At 44.0% G+C, this 17580-nt stretch overlaps 1 protein-coding gene across 1 annotated transcript in view; it reads left to right on the top strand.

Moving 5' to 3' along the window:
• The window catches only part of LOC136991342 (obscurin-like), a 148807-nt gene that overhangs the window by 53695 nt on the left and 77532 nt on the right, over window positions 1–17580 (top strand). Inside the window, exons 33-48 of the mRNA XM_067292208.1 lie at window positions 45–308; window positions 623–886; window positions 1449–1712; window positions 3168–3431; window positions 3941–4207; window positions 5178–5444; window positions 6138–6404; window positions 7767–8033; window positions 9224–9496; window positions 9948–10214; window positions 11756–12022; window positions 12568–12837; window positions 13581–13847; window positions 14192–14458; window positions 15243–15509; window positions 16221–16493. Coding sequence (XP_067148309.1) covers window positions 45–308; window positions 623–886; window positions 1449–1712; window positions 3168–3431; window positions 3941–4207; window positions 5178–5444; window positions 6138–6404; window positions 7767–8033; window positions 9224–9496; window positions 9948–10214; window positions 11756–12022; window positions 12568–12837; window positions 13581–13847; window positions 14192–14458; window positions 15243–15509; window positions 16221–16493 — 4275 coding nt within the window. The remainder of the gene's footprint in view (window positions 1–44; window positions 309–622; window positions 887–1448; window positions 1713–3167; window positions 3432–3940; window positions 4208–5177; window positions 5445–6137; window positions 6405–7766; window positions 8034–9223; window positions 9497–9947; window positions 10215–11755; window positions 12023–12567; window positions 12838–13580; window positions 13848–14191; window positions 14459–15242; window positions 15510–16220; window positions 16494–17580) is intronic.

The raw sequence follows: 17580 nt of genomic DNA, 5'->3' as shown, positions 1-17580 counted from the left end.
GTGTTTGCTGCTCCATTTTAACACTCTGTCCATTACATCCTCAGCTCTGCCTGCAGGCATCAAGGAAAGCCTGAAGGACGAGGAAGTAACAGAAGGTCAAACAGCCACTCTGCGCTGTGAGCTGACCAAAGTCGCTCAAGTAGAGTGGAGAAAGGGGAGCAGTTTGCTTAAAGTCAGCGACAAATACAAAATGAGACAGGAGGGCACGGTCACAAAGCTGCTTATCCATGACGTAGAATTGAAGGATGCTGGAGAATACACTTGCATGTGTGGAGAACAGGAGACAACAGCTGCCTTGACAGTGCATGGTAAAAACCATATACATCTATCTGTATTGTCAACACCGTGTATTTCTCTACCAGCTCATCTGCTATTTGTTGTGTGTTCACCTGTGGTTGAATTTGTTTCATTTAACTTGTAAGCTGTCTCTAAGATCTGGTTGCATCCAGGCTGATTTTCTTCTTTGCCTATTGGTTTGTTTAATGTCCTAGAATTATGCGGAAACTGTTCCCACCGTAAAGTGTTCTCTGCTTCTGTACCTTAGCAAACTTCTCCCTCTCCCTACCATCAGCTGTGTGGATTTTGTCGTTTTTAATGTCTTTGTCCGTTCTGTGACCTTCAGCCCTGCCTGCAATATTCAAAGAAGAACTGAAGAACCTGGAGGCCATAGAATGCCAAACAGCAACTCTGCACTGCGAGCTGACCAAGGCTGCATCTGTGTCATGGAAGAAAGGGAACAAAATACTCAGAGCAAGTGAAAAATACATCATGCGACAGGATGATGCCGTTGCTGAGCTCGAAATTCGTGAGCTAGATCTGCAGGATGCGGGAGACTACACGTGTGTGTGTGGGAACCAATGCACCACTGCTTCTCTGACAGTGAATGGTAAATTCACCTTGCAGATGTGTGTTTATTTTAATTTGCTTCTCTGAAGGATACTAGTACTGTGTAAATCATTCAGCTACCAGCTTTAGACTTTTTCCTAGGAATTCGTGTGTGCAGGAAAGGAGAACTTCTTGTTCTGCCATCTTAATTTGGTCTGATATCCCTGCAAAGGGAGTAGAGGAAATGGCTGTTTCTCCATGCGGACAAGCTGCTATCCTGTAAATTTAAAGGAATAGTGCCTAGGAATGCTGGTGTTCGACCAGCTGAGATATCCTGCCCCCATGGAGGGTGGCCCTGAGATACATTCTCTAGGTTACATCTTGAATCCATCCAGCCACTTGTATTTTGACACAGTTCTTCTTTCAGCACAGTTCTTCTTTTCCTGCTGTTACTGCTGGGTTCAGTTTTCCAGATCATCGTAGTGATAACCTCAACCTGAATGGCTAGACTAAAGTCCCTGACTTGGCAAGATTTAAACATAAATTAAAAGGGTTCTTGATGCCAACTGCAAACTGCAGAGGTCTTAGTTTAAATACGCTGTGTATTGACTTTCCATTCCCAGCCCTGCCGGCGCTTTTCAAGGAAGAATTGAAAAATGAAGAAGTTACAGAAGGAGCATCAGTTTCTCTGTGTTGTGAACTAAGCAAAGCAGCTCCCGTGCAGTGGAAAATAGGGTCCAAAGTGCTCAAAGCAAGTGACAAATATCAAATGAGACAACTTGGCACTACTGCAGAGCTGGTCATTCATGACCTAGAAGTCAAAGACGCTGGAGATTACACCTGTGTTTGTGGTGACCGGAAGACAACAGCAACCTTAACAGTCCATGGTAAAAAGGCACTATTAAATTAATAACTAGCTCTATGGATAGATATCACTCTGAAATTCAGCTCTTTCAGCCCTGGATCAGTAACCTGCCTTTGCTTTTTCCCTTTGTCTTCTCTTGTTCTATGCATAGCTCATTTCTTTCTGAAAAAGATTTGCTCAACACAAATTCGGGGGCATTATTAATCCCTCTCCCCCCAAAAGGAGGAAATGAGATGGGTTTTTTTCTTTTCTTCTCAAGCTTCCTGTTCTTGGGCACTTACATTTTCTAGCTTGTTTCCCCCTCATCTCCTTTGTTTCACTTCCTCACTGTTCAAACAAGTAGTGAGGGATGGGGAAGCCCAAGAGGGAGGAGAGGTCACTCTGCTCTGTGACCTGGCCATGGCTGTTCCTGGGGACTGGCAGAAAGGGCACCAGATTTTTAAAATCATAAATGCAAAATGTGATAAGAGGTGCTATTTCAGAGCACTTTATGCTATTTCATAACCTAGGTTTGAAGGATGTGGGGGACTAAACCTCTATGTGGGGACCAGCAAAGTAGAAACTACCTTGACAGTTAGGAATTAAAAAAAAAAAAAGACAGGTTTTCAGCAGTTACACTCTTCTTTGTTCTACCAGCTCCCAATAAACCAAATCAGAAATAAATCCTTGTTTTATGTTAATAATCTCATTACCTGATGTTCTGCTCTCCTCTCATTAATGGGCATGTGTTTTAGTGCAGGAACCTTCCTTGGCTTTGAGGAACTGTGGTCAAAGGGACCCAGTTCTGTCCCCACCAGCTTTTTCCAGCAACTTCTAACTCTCTCCTGGGCTTTCCTGAAACATGCTTTTTTTCTGACCTGTCTGAGAAGTGGTCTGTGTTTGCACTCCCTCCCCATTAATATTAGCTGTGCACAAGGCAGGTTTGTGGCTTAGATGTTAAGAATTAGTTTCTTTGAGGTTAATGTTCCTGTAGTTTGTTCTTCCTTCGGCTCAGATTTCCAAAATGGGAAAGTGAGAACCTGAAATTCTCCCGTTGCATGTTATGGCCCTTCAGACTTCAATCTCAAAATAGAAATAGGTTTCTTTTGAACTCTGGATGCTTTCATGTATATAGTTTTCAGTCAAACAAACAAAATTGCTCTACCAGCCTCCTGGAAATCATACCTATCTAAGTAAAATCATACCTATGTAAGTAAAATGCTACTGTATCCAGTAGAACTGTGTATCTCTGTGTTGCTTTTTCCCTATGAAAAGCAGCAGACAGTCAGGGAATTAATTGTTGATGGTAAGTGAAACCATGCTCGCATCACGCTTGAAGAAGGATCCTTTCAGAGTTTCTGAACTTGGCTGTTGCTAAGCAAGTTTAGAATAGGGTGAAAAAGGGAGGCATAAGGGGAAATAATCCCAAGTACCAAAAAGAAATTGGGATTTGAATTCTGCTTTTCTGATGACCACTTGTCCGTGTTGCATCCTTTAGCCCTGCCACCACTTTTTAAGGACGAGCTAATGAACAAGGAAGCAAAAGAAGGTGAAGATGTTGTTCTGCACTGTGAGCTTACCAAAGCTGCTCCTGTGGAGTGGAGGAAAGACCAGCGGATCCTCAAAGCAAGTGAGAAATACAAAATGAGGCAGGAAGGGACCAAGACAGAGCTGATGATTCGTGAAATAGCTGAGAAGGATGCAGGAGACTACATCTGTGTGTGTGGAGAGCACCAGTCTACAGCTGTGTTAACAGTCCAGGGTAAAAATTATCTCCTCTTTCCTGACTAGAAAAGTCTGTCCTCTCCTGTCAGGTGTTCTGTTTTCTATCTCTGTTTGTCCAACCTTATTAACTGAAGTTCCATTTATTTGAAATAGTATTCCTTGTCTTTGATGATCTCCAGGCTGTGTATACTGGAAAATACTGTGCTATATTCTTCTGCGCCCTCCTGCAGATCTGTAGAAGACCTCTTCAGTGATCAGGACACGTCAATTACTTTTATAGTTGGCAAAATCTTCTGCTGCCTTTAGGTCTTAGATTAGATGAAGCCTGTACATACTTGCTGGCCAATGTGACTTCTTGAAATCAACAACTTTGTTCTGCAGATATTCCTATTACCTCTCAGGGAAAATAACCTTGTAGTTTGGATTTAGAGCTTTGATGTTTAGATCCATCTGCAAAAAGCTATTTTGGTGTTTGCAATTTCTTTCTATTTTTTCTTTCCCAAAACCAATTTGCAGTATGTTGCAAGTTATGTTTCTATTTTATAGCCCTGCCGGCACTTTTTAAACAAGAGCTTCAAGATGCCAATACAGAAGAAGGTGGTACAGTAACACTGAAGTGTGAGCTTACCAAACCCAATGCTCTAGTGGAGTGGAGGAAAGGAGATATTATTCTCTACCCTGGTTTGAAATACGAGATGAAGCAGCAGGGCTCCACTACGGAGCTGGTCATTCATGACTTAGAACTGAAAGATTCAGGAAAGTACACCTGTGACTCTGGACATCAGCAGACAACGGCTGCAGTCACTGTGCATGGTAGGCAGAGTGCTGACCCTTGACTCAGTAAACACGGAGTGAAAGGAGCGTCTCTCAATGATCCCTACTGCTGTTTATTTGCTTTGTTGCTGATCTTCGATAGCAGCATACATATTCGACTTGAGCCTGACACATGGTCAGGGTAGAAGGGTTCTGCTTATAGTATCTGGAATGATTAATCAGCATCAAAGCAATTAAACCTTGCCAGGATGTCAAAATATAATGAATCCTTATGCCCTCTGAGTGCAGGGAGTTTGGCTGCATATGGGAATTTGGGGAATGATTGTTCATGGCTTTGGTAGGCCTAAGGGATGCAACGACTGGGCAGAGCTGTGGCTAAAGGATTTCTGTAACATGTTCTGAATGCGCAGTATTATTACTTGAGGCTTTGAGCCTCACGTATGAACTTTGAGTGTAAACAGCTGTGTCCTCATGGGTTTTCCTCAGCCCTTTCTTCCAAATTGAGCAAGACCTTTTCTAAAGTCTGAATTTCCCCTTCCTCTTCCATTTGTTGTCTTATTTTCATCTTACTGTACTATCTATTCCTGTTCTTGAGTGCTGACTTGGTCTTTTAGATGTTGGCAGAAGTTTTATTTGGGGATCAAGTCTGTCAGCCAAATATTGCAAACTCACAGATGTTTATTAAGGAAGAACAAGGGTCCATGTAAGAGAAAGAGCATCCCGCTGTGTCCCCGTGTTCTTTGACTAAACCATCCCTAGCTGGCGTGGAGACACTGGCGTGGAGACCATTCGGTGGACCACTTTGTGAGACCAACTGTGTCCCTAATTTCACAATCTGTCCTCGCCTCTTGTTTCACCTAATGATTCAAGAAGGATGCTACCAAGAAAGAGAGCTGCAGCCCAAGGATTGTGGAATCAGGAGAACAGACCGTTTCTGAAGAACGATGGTAGGATTGGGTCCGTTCAGGAGTAAAGCACTGTTAAAACATTTACCTCTCACATTTTGCAGCCCTGCCTGTCACATTTAAACAACCCCTTCAAAATAAGGAAACTGAGGAAGGAAGTACAGCTACGTTCTGTTGTGAGCTGTCAAAACCCAGTGCCGCAGTGGAATGGAAGAAAGGAGGAGTGGAGCTGCAGCCCAGCCAGAAATATGAAATGAGGCAGAGGGAGTGCTTGGTAGAGCTCTTAATACATAATCTCAAATTAGAAGATACAGGAGAATACAGCTGTGATAGTGGGGATCAGGAAACAAAGGCATCTTTAAATGTGAAAGGTAGGTGGTGTGAGCTGATTCATAAAGCAGTAGATATCATCCCACACAAAGCAACAGCTTGAATATGATTATTTTGAAGTGCATAATATTTTGCCCATAAATACTTCCCTTTGCATCTGATGCACCAGTTTGTTTGGTTTTTTTTTTAAACGAGAATGGAAGAGGAAGATACTTTGTTATTCCAGTGCTGCATTGGTGTGTTGGGTTATAAGAAGAAACACTTTTTAGCCTTACAGCTTGGGAGAGATTAAAGGAAGAACAAGGCTTTAGCATAATGTCTGGACATTTCACGTGACATGTGACTTATGTATTTAAAAAAGGATTTTCTTCCAAATCCTGGAAAGAGACTCCTAACTACCTTTCTGATTTCTCAAGGCTGTCCGTGGAGTTTTCTGTATTTTTTTTTCTTTTGAGATCTTTGAGATCAACCAGAGGATAAGTTCATTCAAATAATTCAGCCCTGGAAAGGATTTGACCCAAGGAATACAGGAAAGAAACTTTTTAGGTGCAGATGTCTGCTTCTGGTGCAGCAAGATCTGTTACCAGCTCCAGGCAAACTAGAAAACGTGGATCCTGCCTGGGAATGTAGCGCTTGAAAATCACAGTAACTTTGTTCCCCTGAAAGTCAGTCTAGACATGGTAAGCAGGACATGACTCAGGCTCCTGTTTTTTCTTTTTTTCCCCTTCTTTTAGCCTTGCCAGTCCTTTTCAAAAAGGAGCTCAAGGACAAGGATGTGCAAGAAGGAGCTGCAGTGAAATTCCAGTGTGAGCTGACAAAGGATAAGGCAACTGTGGAGTGGAGGAAAGGCACCATGGAGCTCTTCCCATGTGCCAAATATGACATTAATTTAAACGGTCGCATAGCGGAACTCGTGATCCACAATGTAGAACCAGAAGATGCCTCCGATTATACGTGTGATACAGGAGACCAGCAGAGCACAGCAGTCCTCAGAGTGAATGGTTAGCATTGCACCAAAATGGAGCAGAGGCTAGAAGGGTTTTGTGAAATTGTGTGGTTGATATTCTGTTAAGTCCTTCCAAAAGTAAGATAAAGAGCCAAGCAGGTGCTCAGTGATAAATCAGAAGATGGAGAAATGAATTTTATTGGAAGGGATTCAGAGAATGTCTATTTAAGTCTATAAGGCACAGTATCTAGGCTCATTCCTCTACTATTAATAAAAGCAAGAAACTTTGCATCATGGGGATTTTGAAATTCTAATAGATCTTTATTTTTGGCGCTTTGCATTAATTACTGGTTCAGCTGGATCAATAATTAATCATAGGCCAGTTACAAAAGTGTGTTGTTTTGTATTGCTTTCTGTTTTTCATTGTCCTCTCATGAAAATCCTGAAAACATCGTGCATTTAAACAAACCAGGAATAATGTGTGTTGCTAATCATGGTCTGTGAAAGGTTTGTGACTGTCTCATTTGTTGGCTGGAACTTGTGTTTTCGATCTAAGCCACAGCTTTTCAAACTCCTGGTGGCTGAATCTGAGCCATGAAAGCAGCTGCTGGCTCACCTAGGAGTCCTGTGCTTGCTTTAGATATATCGCAACAGGAGCTAGATAGGAGAACCACAAGCACTGAAATTCCCCTTTTCTCAACTGCTCATGCACATGGGATGGATATTCCCTTCTCGCTTTTGTTGATGACAAGCTGTTGTCTGAGCCTGGTTTGAATGAGCGCAGTGCATTTATTTGTCCATGCGCTGGAAGGACTTACTGTTGACAGTCTAGGGTCTTGGAAAGACAGCAGCGAAATAAAGCATTTGCTTACATTGTTTATAGTGTTGGAAGTGAGGAGTATCTCCATAACATCAACAGATTTAGACTAGTTTTAGTCTAAATTCGTTTTAGTCATCAAGTACCAGATTCTGCTTAGACATGATCTTGATGATCTTCTCTGGAGATATTCAAAAGCCGCCTGGACGCGATCCTGTGCAACATGCTCTAGGTGACCCTGCTTGAGCAGGGGGGTTGGACTCGATGATCTCCAGAGGTCCCTTCCAACCTCAACCATTCTGTGATTCTGTGATTAATCCATTTGAGAATTTTCAGGATCAAGATAAGTTGTGTGAAAGGTACTGTTACAAGGTGGATGCCCTTGCCTTTGAGAAGTGAACACATCTGAGGAGCTGTCTGATCCGCTCCTTTTCTAGATATACAGAATAAAAAAAATTTTTTTTGTCATTATCACGTAATCACCAAATGCAAATTTGTTCTGCAGCTTCAGAGCCCAGGTTCCTTGTGCTGAGCTGGGCAGAAGCCACATTCGTACATTCAAGCTAATGGGTTGTGCATTAATTGCTCTCAACTTTGCAGCCATCAAACCTCGGCTGAAGCAACAGCTGAAGAGCGAGCAAGTGGAAATGGGAGGAACGGCCAGGCTGCGCTGTGAGATCACCGTAGGCAAAGCAGCGGTGGAGTGGAGCAAAGATGGAGTCGTGCTTCGCCCAAGTTCCAAGTATGAAATGTGGCAGGACGGCACCCTCCGCGAACTGCGTATCCACCACTTGGAGCCTAGCGACGTCGGAGAGTATTCCTGCAAGGCTGGGGATGAGACAACCTCTGCAAAGCTGACTGTGAAAGGCAAGAGCCGTTTACTGGGGCAAGGGGATTTTCAGTTCAACGTGCTAAGATTTTGCAACATGTTACTGTTGTAATAAATGCACCCAGAGTACAGGAGGGGTATCATGAAGCCATACAAAATCTTATTATGATCAGTGAATAAATGCACTGGTTTGCTTGGGGGCCCGGAGAGGATGAGGCAGCTGTAAGTTTCTGCTCATGTGGCTTTGAACGTTTGCTCGACATCATGTGAGTGATCAGATGGGTCGTCCCCAGCTTCCAGTCACCTGCCAACTGCATCTGGCCCTAATTCATTACAGACAGAGCTGTCTTTCAGACTGGGTCACTAGTGTGGAACAATCACTTCTAGCCACTCTATAGGCTGCTCTATATATTATGGATGCTCTATATACTATGCCCAACTGCACCCCTTTTCACACGTAGGGTGACCTCCGTTGTATAAATCTCTATTGTATTTGCTCAAGTGAGGACTGTGTTTCTTCCCCTTCAGTATTGCCCACGAGATTCAGGGTGTAGCTTCTGCCTCGTTGCAGGCTGTGCGATCTTTGCACAGATCTGCAAGTGCCCAGCTGTGATAGAAGCAGGACGCAAACTGAAATGCAAAAGCCCGTTGCTCCCGCTGACCCTGTTGGCCCTGCTGAGGGCACGGTGCCTCCCTGATACCCAGCCAGACTGGAGCAGCAGCACAGAGTATATGCAGTTCTGTTTGAAAACAGGCAGTGGTGGGGATCAGTTTTGAATGTGTTTAACATAATCTGAAGTGCAAACACAGCAGGTTTCCAGATCCTGAACTTGGAAGCTGGTATTCAATCTCTATTCGCCCAATTACAGGATACAGGATTACAAGAAGTAATTAAAAAAATAAATATGGAGCATATTTCTGAGAGAGAGAAAGAAAGAGTGATCCTGAAAGATATTGGCTGTCACTGAAGCCCCTGGCTGAAAGTGGTCACACATCAGAGTTCAAAATATGTAATTTGAGAAGCTGTGATCTCTCCATCCTTGGAGATACTTAAAACTCTGCTGGTCGAGGCCCTGAGCAACCTCCTCTAAGTTGGCCCTGCTTTGAGCAGTGGTTGGATCAGGTGACCTCCAGAGGTCCCTTCCAGCCTATGTTATTTTATAATTCTATGATTTGGTCCACATTTTGGCTTTCGTGGCTTGACTACTGAACCCTGGACTTTTTGCAGAGCCTGACGTGACCATTGTGAGTGGCCTAAAGGACATGGTGGTGTTTGAGGGGGACGACGTGACTTTTCAGTGCCAAGTTTCTCATGAGAACGCAAGGGACGTTGAATGGAAGCTGCAGGATGTTGCTCTGCAAAACAATGAAATGAATGAAATCTCCGTGGAAAAGGGGAAGATTCACACCCTGACGTTAAGGAAGGTGACTGAGCAGGACATTGGGGCTGTTGCTTTCCGAGTGGGACCACACACATCTACAGCAACGCTCACAGTAAAAGGTAAGAGAGAGGAACAGGACTGGAGAGAATAGGCAGCAATTTGATTTTGCGCGTGCTGGCAGTACAAGGCCCAACCTGTCCATCGTTCACTCCTTGCTAACTCACCGTAGTCGGGTGCTCGTGCTTGAGCTCCAGAGTGATATGGAGGCAGAAGAAATTCTCAAACGTCCTTCTCCTTCCCTTTTCGAAACTGCTTGCCTGGTCAAAGTCCCCATGCCATCTGAACTAGACAAAATATGTGCAAAATTTTTTATTAGTATTTCCTTAACTTCTAGAAACTTCTGCCAATGGCTTTCATTCAAAATCCGTTCACTTGTTTTAACCACCCCAGTATCTTACACAGAAGTTAAAGCTTTTTTTTAATACTTAACTGTTCAACTGTAAGTTGCAACTGTAGGGAAGCAAGATATGGGTGACTGTAAATTCACCTCTGCTGTGTTTGTAATTTCAGTGCCACCTCCAGTCTTTAAGGAGAAATTACAGGACACAGAATTGCAGGAAGAAGAATCGGCCATCCTTCACTGTGAGGTCTCCCAGCCTAATGTCGCGGTGGAATGGAAGAAGGGCTCCCAAGTGATTTCCCCAGGCTCCAAGTATGAAATTAGGCAAGAGGGAACAATCCATACTTTAAAAATTTATCATTTAAAACCAGAAGACTCGGGCAAATACATCTGTGATAATGGAAACCAGCAAACAGCAGCCACTTTAACTGTTAAAGGTAAGCTGTTTTGTTTTGTTTTTAAGAAAGACTTATTCCACTTTCATAACTTAGTACTAGCGTGTGGATGTTATCTACTGTCCTTGACTTCCGATGAACTTTGCTGGCATACAGCAGCTGAGGATGCAGTCTTTTTGCTTTCAGAAGTTATTTTAAATCCTCTAGTAAGTGTCTTCAGCAATGAACATGGAGAGATGCAGGTGTAATAACTGCTTGCACAGTTCTAGATCCCAGGGGCTTCTGTCTGAGTGACCAGACAGACAATTTTGATCCTTAACCACCTCTGTCCTTTGAGCTGCAGTCCCGCCTGGGCAAATGGTGCTCCAGAGTCCAAGTGCTCAAACTTACCAGGGCACTCAGCTGCAGCTGAGAAGTGAGCCATCAAAGTACTTTCAGTGTCTAGGCTCCTAAAAACAGGTGTAACGTGTCAGTTTGTCTGCTTTTAAAAATCTACCCCGATCCAAATACAACGTTAACGTAGCTTTTCCTGAGATAAAAGATCGACTAATGTAAATAGGGGCCATGAAATTAATGTGAAATGCTGTCTTTTAAAATATCCCATGAGGTCTCTCTCGTGAAGGGCTTGTACCTGCCTGCTCTCACACTAGCTCCAGGATCTAGCAGTGCCTGAATATTTGTCCTATAAGCAGCTGTACTGAGCGTATCTGTCCTTTTGTGTCTCTGTGTGTGGTCCCAGCCATTCCAGCAGTCTTTGTAAAAAAGCTCCAAAACCAGGAAGCCAAGGAAGGCTCTACGGTGACCCTTCATGCTGAACTCTCAAAACATGATGCGCCAGTGAGATGGAAAAAAGGGTCGGTCTTGCTCCAAGCCAGCAACAAATACGAGATGAAGCAGATGGGCTCTGTTGTAGGGCTACTCATCCACGAGCTACAGCTGAAGGATGCTGGGGACTACGTCTGTGATTCTGGCGATGAGCAAACTATGGCATCCTTGGTGGTGAAAGGTGACAAAAGGCTTTCACTTCACCTTTTTGGTAGCTCTGTGTTAGTTTAAACGTTCCATAATGTACGTTTCAAGGACAGGGTGGCAGAGAGACTGGTCCCGTTCTGTGATGAGGATTTCAGGCACTTGGATGCTTAAGAATCCATACCAGTGACAGCTCCTGCATAAAATGGAACTCATTTCCAGAGATGCTCGGGGTGTGCAGTGCCCAGAGATCAGTGGGGAGCACGAAGTGCTTAGTACTCCTGGAAATCCAGCACTTTCTATCATTGCTTGTTTGGGTTTTAAAGACCTTGTAACTGAGATTTGGAATGGTGCTACAGTTTTACTACATGTACCACTTAGGGCTTTAGCAGCCTTTCTGCTTACTGATACTAAAGATGGTACAGAATTGATTCACTTGGTATGGTCACATGTTATCAATATGTCCCGAAAAAAGATTCATATATTCAGAAGCATAGAGGGAAAAGAGCAAATCAGATTACAACTGTGAAGCAGGATCAAGTTCACATGAGTGAATTGGTGAGATACAGTCAGCAATGAAACTTAAACATCTTCCTCTGATTATCTTGGTTTAGCTTTGCCGGTGATCTTTACGCAACCCCTGCAGAACCAGCAAGCAGAAGAAGGAGGTACTATCACTCTGAGCTGTGAAATCTCAAAAGCAAATGCCACTGTGCAGTGGAAGAAGGCTGGGACAGTGCTGTGGCCAAGTGACAAATACAAAATGTGCCAAGATGGTTCTGTGGCTGAGCTGACAATTCGCAACTTGAGCAAAGCTGATGCTGGAGAGTACCTGTGCGACACAGGGGACCAGCAAACCACGGCGGCTGTGCTTGTGAAAGGTGGGACTTCAAGCAGGGAAGGGCTGAACAGAGTTTGTTTCCATGGGAGTGGCACACGATTAAGTAATTTGACACCTAGAGTATGTCCTGTGCCCAAACAGAACGATGGGGATTTCAAAGAGATCAGAGTGATTTCAGAGACATCGGAACCGGGCCTTAAGTCAATGATTCTGTGGTTTAATATTAATATCACCCACTACAAGCTGTTGGCAACGTTTCCACAATATATATATTGCCTTTCAATGTTGTGTATTAGATATTTCTCCTGTGTACACACAATACAATATAGCATGCATACTTTATAGACTCTCACATGTAATGTGTATGTGCCTAATGTGTGTATATGCACACACATTATGCATCTGTAAGTATGCAACATCACAAATTATGCATGCACATAGATATAGTGTTTAGTGCTTTGTGGACATAAGTTCTTTCAGATAATGCAGTATTGTCAAGAATGAGCATAACAAAATGTTTAATCCAGGAAAATAGGAGACATCATTTGAAAGTATTTATCAAACTCTTTTGACCTTTCCGTAAAGAACCAGCAGCAACCATAGTGGAGACACTGAAGGACGTCACTTCATATGAAGGAGAAGATGCAGTCTTTGAATGCAAGCTGTCCCGGGAGACAACTCAGGATGCCCAGTGGTTCCTGGGGGATGTTCCCCTGCAGTCTAATGAAATGAATGAGATCAGAGTTCAAGGGAAGTGTCACACTTTGATCCTGAGGAAGGTGACACTAGAAGACTGCGGGCCCATCAGTTTCAAAGTCGGGCAGCATACCTCGGGGGCACAGCTAACGGTCAAAGGTGAGCAATCCCCTAGAAAGAAGGGTTTAGGAGGTACTGGTAAGCCCTGCCAATACTGCTTGAGTTACTGGAGAGGTGTACGTGGGAGGAAGGGCCTCTGGAAATCTTGTGTGAGATTCAGATAACTTAACTGAGGCAAGAGTTAGATATTTATGTCTGAGCTCCTGATTTTAAAAGATTGGCCAGAACAATAGCTTATATTGTTTCTTCCTCTCTGATCTGGTTCAAAATGTAGATATGTAGATATAAATTAAATGTAGACATGTAGATACGTAGATATAAATTAATACTGCTTTTCAGTGCTGTATGTGTATAAACAATTCAACATGATACTGTTTGGGTGGTCAGAGGTTCTTCCAAACATTACGTTTCATCGAATCAGTGATGTATTAAATATTTTTACTCTGCATTGGCTTAAAAGCTTACTAAGTCATTAAATCAGGCCCATTCTGATGTCCAGAGAGCCAGCCAGTGATATATATGTGCTGCAGACTAGAAACTGTTACCATGTGGCAGGACTGATCCTGCAGACTTAGAACAAACTGAAGTGATGCTGGAGTTGCCCTGGCACCTGCATGAGATCTAAATTTGTCCTGGCCTTTCTTCTAGCAACGGAACAAAAAAAAAATCTGACAATTTGACTGTGACATGTTACGATTTCTTATGGTCACCTGTCAGAGAGCATTTGGGAGTGATGCTGGATTATGCAGCTGCATCACTGTTTGTGTGCTTTTTCCCCGCAGTTGCTCCCGTCGCATTTGTAAAGGAGCTCCGCAGCTTGGATCTGCAGGAGGGTGGCACAGCTCACTTGTCCTGTGAGGTCTCCAAGCCTGACATCCCGGTGGAGTGGAAGAAAGGCACGTCTGCAATCCACTCCAGCAAGAAGTGCAGCATCAAGCAGGAGGGGAATGTGCACACACTGGTCATTTACGATTTGAACCGCGAGGACTCAGGGGACTATAGCTGCCATACAGCTGATGGGAAGACCACTGCCAGACTAGAGGTTAAAGGTATGATTTCCTCTTTGCTCAGCAGTTGTGAGACCACAGCTGGAGTACTGTATCCATTTTGGGGGCTCCTCAGTACTAGAAAGACATTGAGGTACTAGAGCGAGTCCGTGGACACCACGCAGTTTGTCAAGGGTGCTGGAGCCCATGTAGTATGAGCAATTCCACCTGGCTTAGACCTAGACATTCCTGCCCCCAGCAGCTGTCCTTCAGGAAAATACAGCAGAATTGTACGTGAACTTCATGAATGCCGTTACCATTTTGGTTCTTAGCAGTACCTTAAAAATAAAACTTTCCTCCACTTTCTGTTTTTGTTTTACACTTTCTTTTCCTCTTTGCACTTCAAGCGGTGCCTGTGCTTTTCAAACACTGGCTGAAGAATGAAGAAGTGGAGGAAGGCCGCACGGCCATGCTGCACTGTGAGCTGACAAAACCTAATGCTCCTGTGGAGTGGAGGAAAGGAGATAAGGTGTTGCAACCAAGCGACAAGTATGAGATCAGGCAAGAGGGGACATGTGTTGAGCTCTTTATCTATGGTGCTGAGGCTCAGGATGCTGGCGAATACACGTGTGACTCAGGGGATCAGCAGACCTCTGCATCGTTGCAAGTCAAAGGTAAGAAGATGACCCTTGCTTGGGGGCAGAGAAGTTTTGTCTGTGGCTGTCCTCCACAAAGGTGAAATGGAAGCCTTATTACTGCATTATCGTTAATGCTCTGTGCCTGGGAATTACAACAGGACAGGGTTTGATCCACAATCCGTTCTTCAAAGAATCTAGTGTCTTTTAAACCCAGTTCAATTTCTGCAGTTGCGATTTTGATCTCACTGTGAGAGTTGGAAACAAAACTGCAGCTGCTGCTCATGGAGGGTATGTACAAGAGCATTTAGGAAACTTGCCTGCCACCTGATAATAAGAGAGACTGGAGTATTTCTCTATGCTTAGAATGGGCTTTTATATAGTTTTATTAGGTTTATACTAAGAGTACGGTGTCTTTTAACTCAGGCGACAAGATCTTGCTTTTAGACCCTGTGTTGAGCTGTCACAGCCGGTGTTCTGCTCAGAATGAGTGGTTTCAGCAATTAAATGTCCAAACACTGTGATTTGTGCTGTTGTCCCTCTAACTGGTTACACTGAAAATTGTGGGTGTGCGCACATGAAGCCCTTTAGATGGCCTGTGACCCACAACGATCCTAGATGAAGCAGCAATGGTGTCCCATCACGGTGTCAGCGGCTGATCTCCATGAGCATTTGGCCGCGGCAGAACTCAAAAGCCCTGCCGCAGACGTGGCGTTCCCAGCGGGCAAGCTGTGGTTCAGAAAGTTGGGACCTGCCAAGCCGGAGGAGTTGCAAGCGTGTCGCTTAGCCCTGAGTCACTGCTGTGTCTGCTTCTCCATTGCAGTGCTACCGGTGCTGTTTAAGGAGGAGCTGAAAAACGTGGAATCCGAAGAAGGGGGAACGGCTGTCCTGCACTGCGAGATCTCCAAGCCGGACGCGCCTGTTGAGTGGAGAAAAGGAGGGACGGTCATTCAGCCCAGTGACAAATATGAGATGAAACTGAAAGGCAGCATCGCTGAGCTAATCATTCACGGCGTGGAGCCTGACGACTGCGGGGATTACACTTGTAGCACCGGATACGAGATCACCACAGGTTCTGTGTATGTACAAGGTAAGACGAAATGGGATGAAAATGCTCCGACTTCTCTGCCAGAATTTCTCACTCCGGTATCTTTGACAGTAACAGACCAAACTTGTCTCAGGTGGAAACAGCTGAAACTCCATTCTTTTCTCTCCTGATTTCAGGGAAGATGTAAATATTTACATCCATGCTGAGGTTGGACCAGCGTTTATAGGTGAATGCGGTTCAAAGCACTGACCATACTGTGTACAATAGCAGATGGTGCTGTTGAAATACTATTTGTTTGGAGTAACTGTTATGAAAAATACTGAATTTCTTGTTATGATTGATTATGGCTTCAATTGTTGTTGATATTTCTGTTAATCTTTTAAAGCAGTTTAAATAAATACCCCATTTAAATCTTAAGCTAGCTTTCTGCCTGCGACTGCATACAATGTCAGTGCAGATGGCTGCGACACACAGGACAGTCAGGTAGGAACTAGTCATGAAATATAGTGTTCTTTCAATGAAACAGTGTTTGCAGACAAACAAACATACTTCATTTGCAAGCGGGTGAAGGATGGAAGGTGTTTTTTAAACCCTTGAAAGAAATGTAAGGTCTTTTTTTCCCCGGAACAAGCATTACAAATTTAATTTTCCTGGACAACTTGCACTGTCGCTTAGGTTATTTCTGCTGGAAGGAACGTGTGTATGTTTATGCTTTTGTTTTCCTTTGGCGCCTTCTCTTGCTCTGTTATACAGAAGAAGCAGCAGTCATAGTTTCTGATTTAAAGAACACAGACGTCTTTGTGGGTGAGACAGCCACGTTCACCTGCGAGCTCTCACGCCCGGGCGTGAAGAATGTACAGTGGTGGCTTGATGGATCTCCCCTTCACAACAACTTTGTGACAGAAATCTCTGAGCAGGACGGGACAGTCCACACTCTAACCCTAAAGGATGTGGCGTGCCATGACTCAGGCACTGTCACCTTCAGAGCGGGGTCCCTTATATCTTCAGCTAAATTATTAGTCAAAGGTATTTCATTGTGAGAAGACACAAATGGCCACCTCCACAATTGCTCAGTGTGCTAGTGCTTCTGCCTTCCTGGCTACCCTTACTAAATGTCTCCAAAATTCCTCTTTGACACAGCAGTGCTGCAGCCTTCCACCCGTACTCATGTCTTGTAGGTACAACCACATCTGCTTTTTGGATGATGCAGGTGAGGAAAGGTTGCAGGGTCAGGGCTGTTGCTTTCACCTGACATCTCAGTAGAGCTGGACCTATTCAGGAGAAGAGGCTGTGCTTTGGTCACTGTGCAGCTACCTGATTCTCCCACCAAGCTGTTTTTATAATACCACGAAACACATGGCCAGAAGTTCACGTAATTCGCTATTGTGCTGTACCATAGCTTGGATACTGTCACTATATACTAAGCTCAACATATTCCCAAGTCAAGATCTTGGGCTCATGCACTGGTGGCTCCAGAGCTCCTCTGGAAGCCGCTGGTATGACCGCGGAGTAGCACGGTGGCAAAGTGGGCCCCAGCAGTTGATTGCTAATGGTTGAATACTAACAGTTAGCGCTGTGCTGGCAAAGCTTTGTTGTCTGTTGAATGAATATTTTCCTCATTTGGTAAGGGTAGCCACAAACTGCAAATAACACTGAGCTCCAGACTTTATGGTAAAGCAAGTTACTTCACATGCAGTCCTTTTATAGCCATCTGGAAAAGCTGTTATTTTTCAGACCAAAATAGCACTTATTCCTCACTTGGGAAAGGGATTTGTATATTAGGTTTAGTATGTAAGGAGGCGTAAAGGATGAAATGTTCTCTTTGTTCAGGTCTTCCTCTGTGTTATAATTATTCACCGTAGCATGGATTGTCCACAATGTGGAATTGTAGTCAGGAATTGTTATCTGCTTCCCTGTCAGTCTGATGTGTCCCTTGTTGGACCTTCAGAAAATTTTGCTCTCTGAGGAGAAGAAATGCCAGATCATTTATATCTGATATCAGAATGGTGCAGCAGCGAGACAGTGTGTAAATATGAGAAATCACATGTCCATTTGCCATCAAATTTGACTTCAGTATTTCCAGAGACAGAATCTAGTTCTGAGCGCTGTAGGC

Source organism: Apteryx mantelli, chromosome 2 (assembly GCF_036417845.1).
Source record: "Apteryx mantelli isolate bAptMan1 chromosome 2, bAptMan1.hap1, whole genome shotgun sequence".
Classification (NCBI taxonomy): domain Eukaryota; kingdom Metazoa; phylum Chordata; class Aves; order Apterygiformes; family Apterygidae; genus Apteryx; species Apteryx mantelli.
The sequence above is the reverse complement of the archived record's forward strand: the minus strand, read 5'-3'. Positions and strand labels throughout refer to the sequence as shown.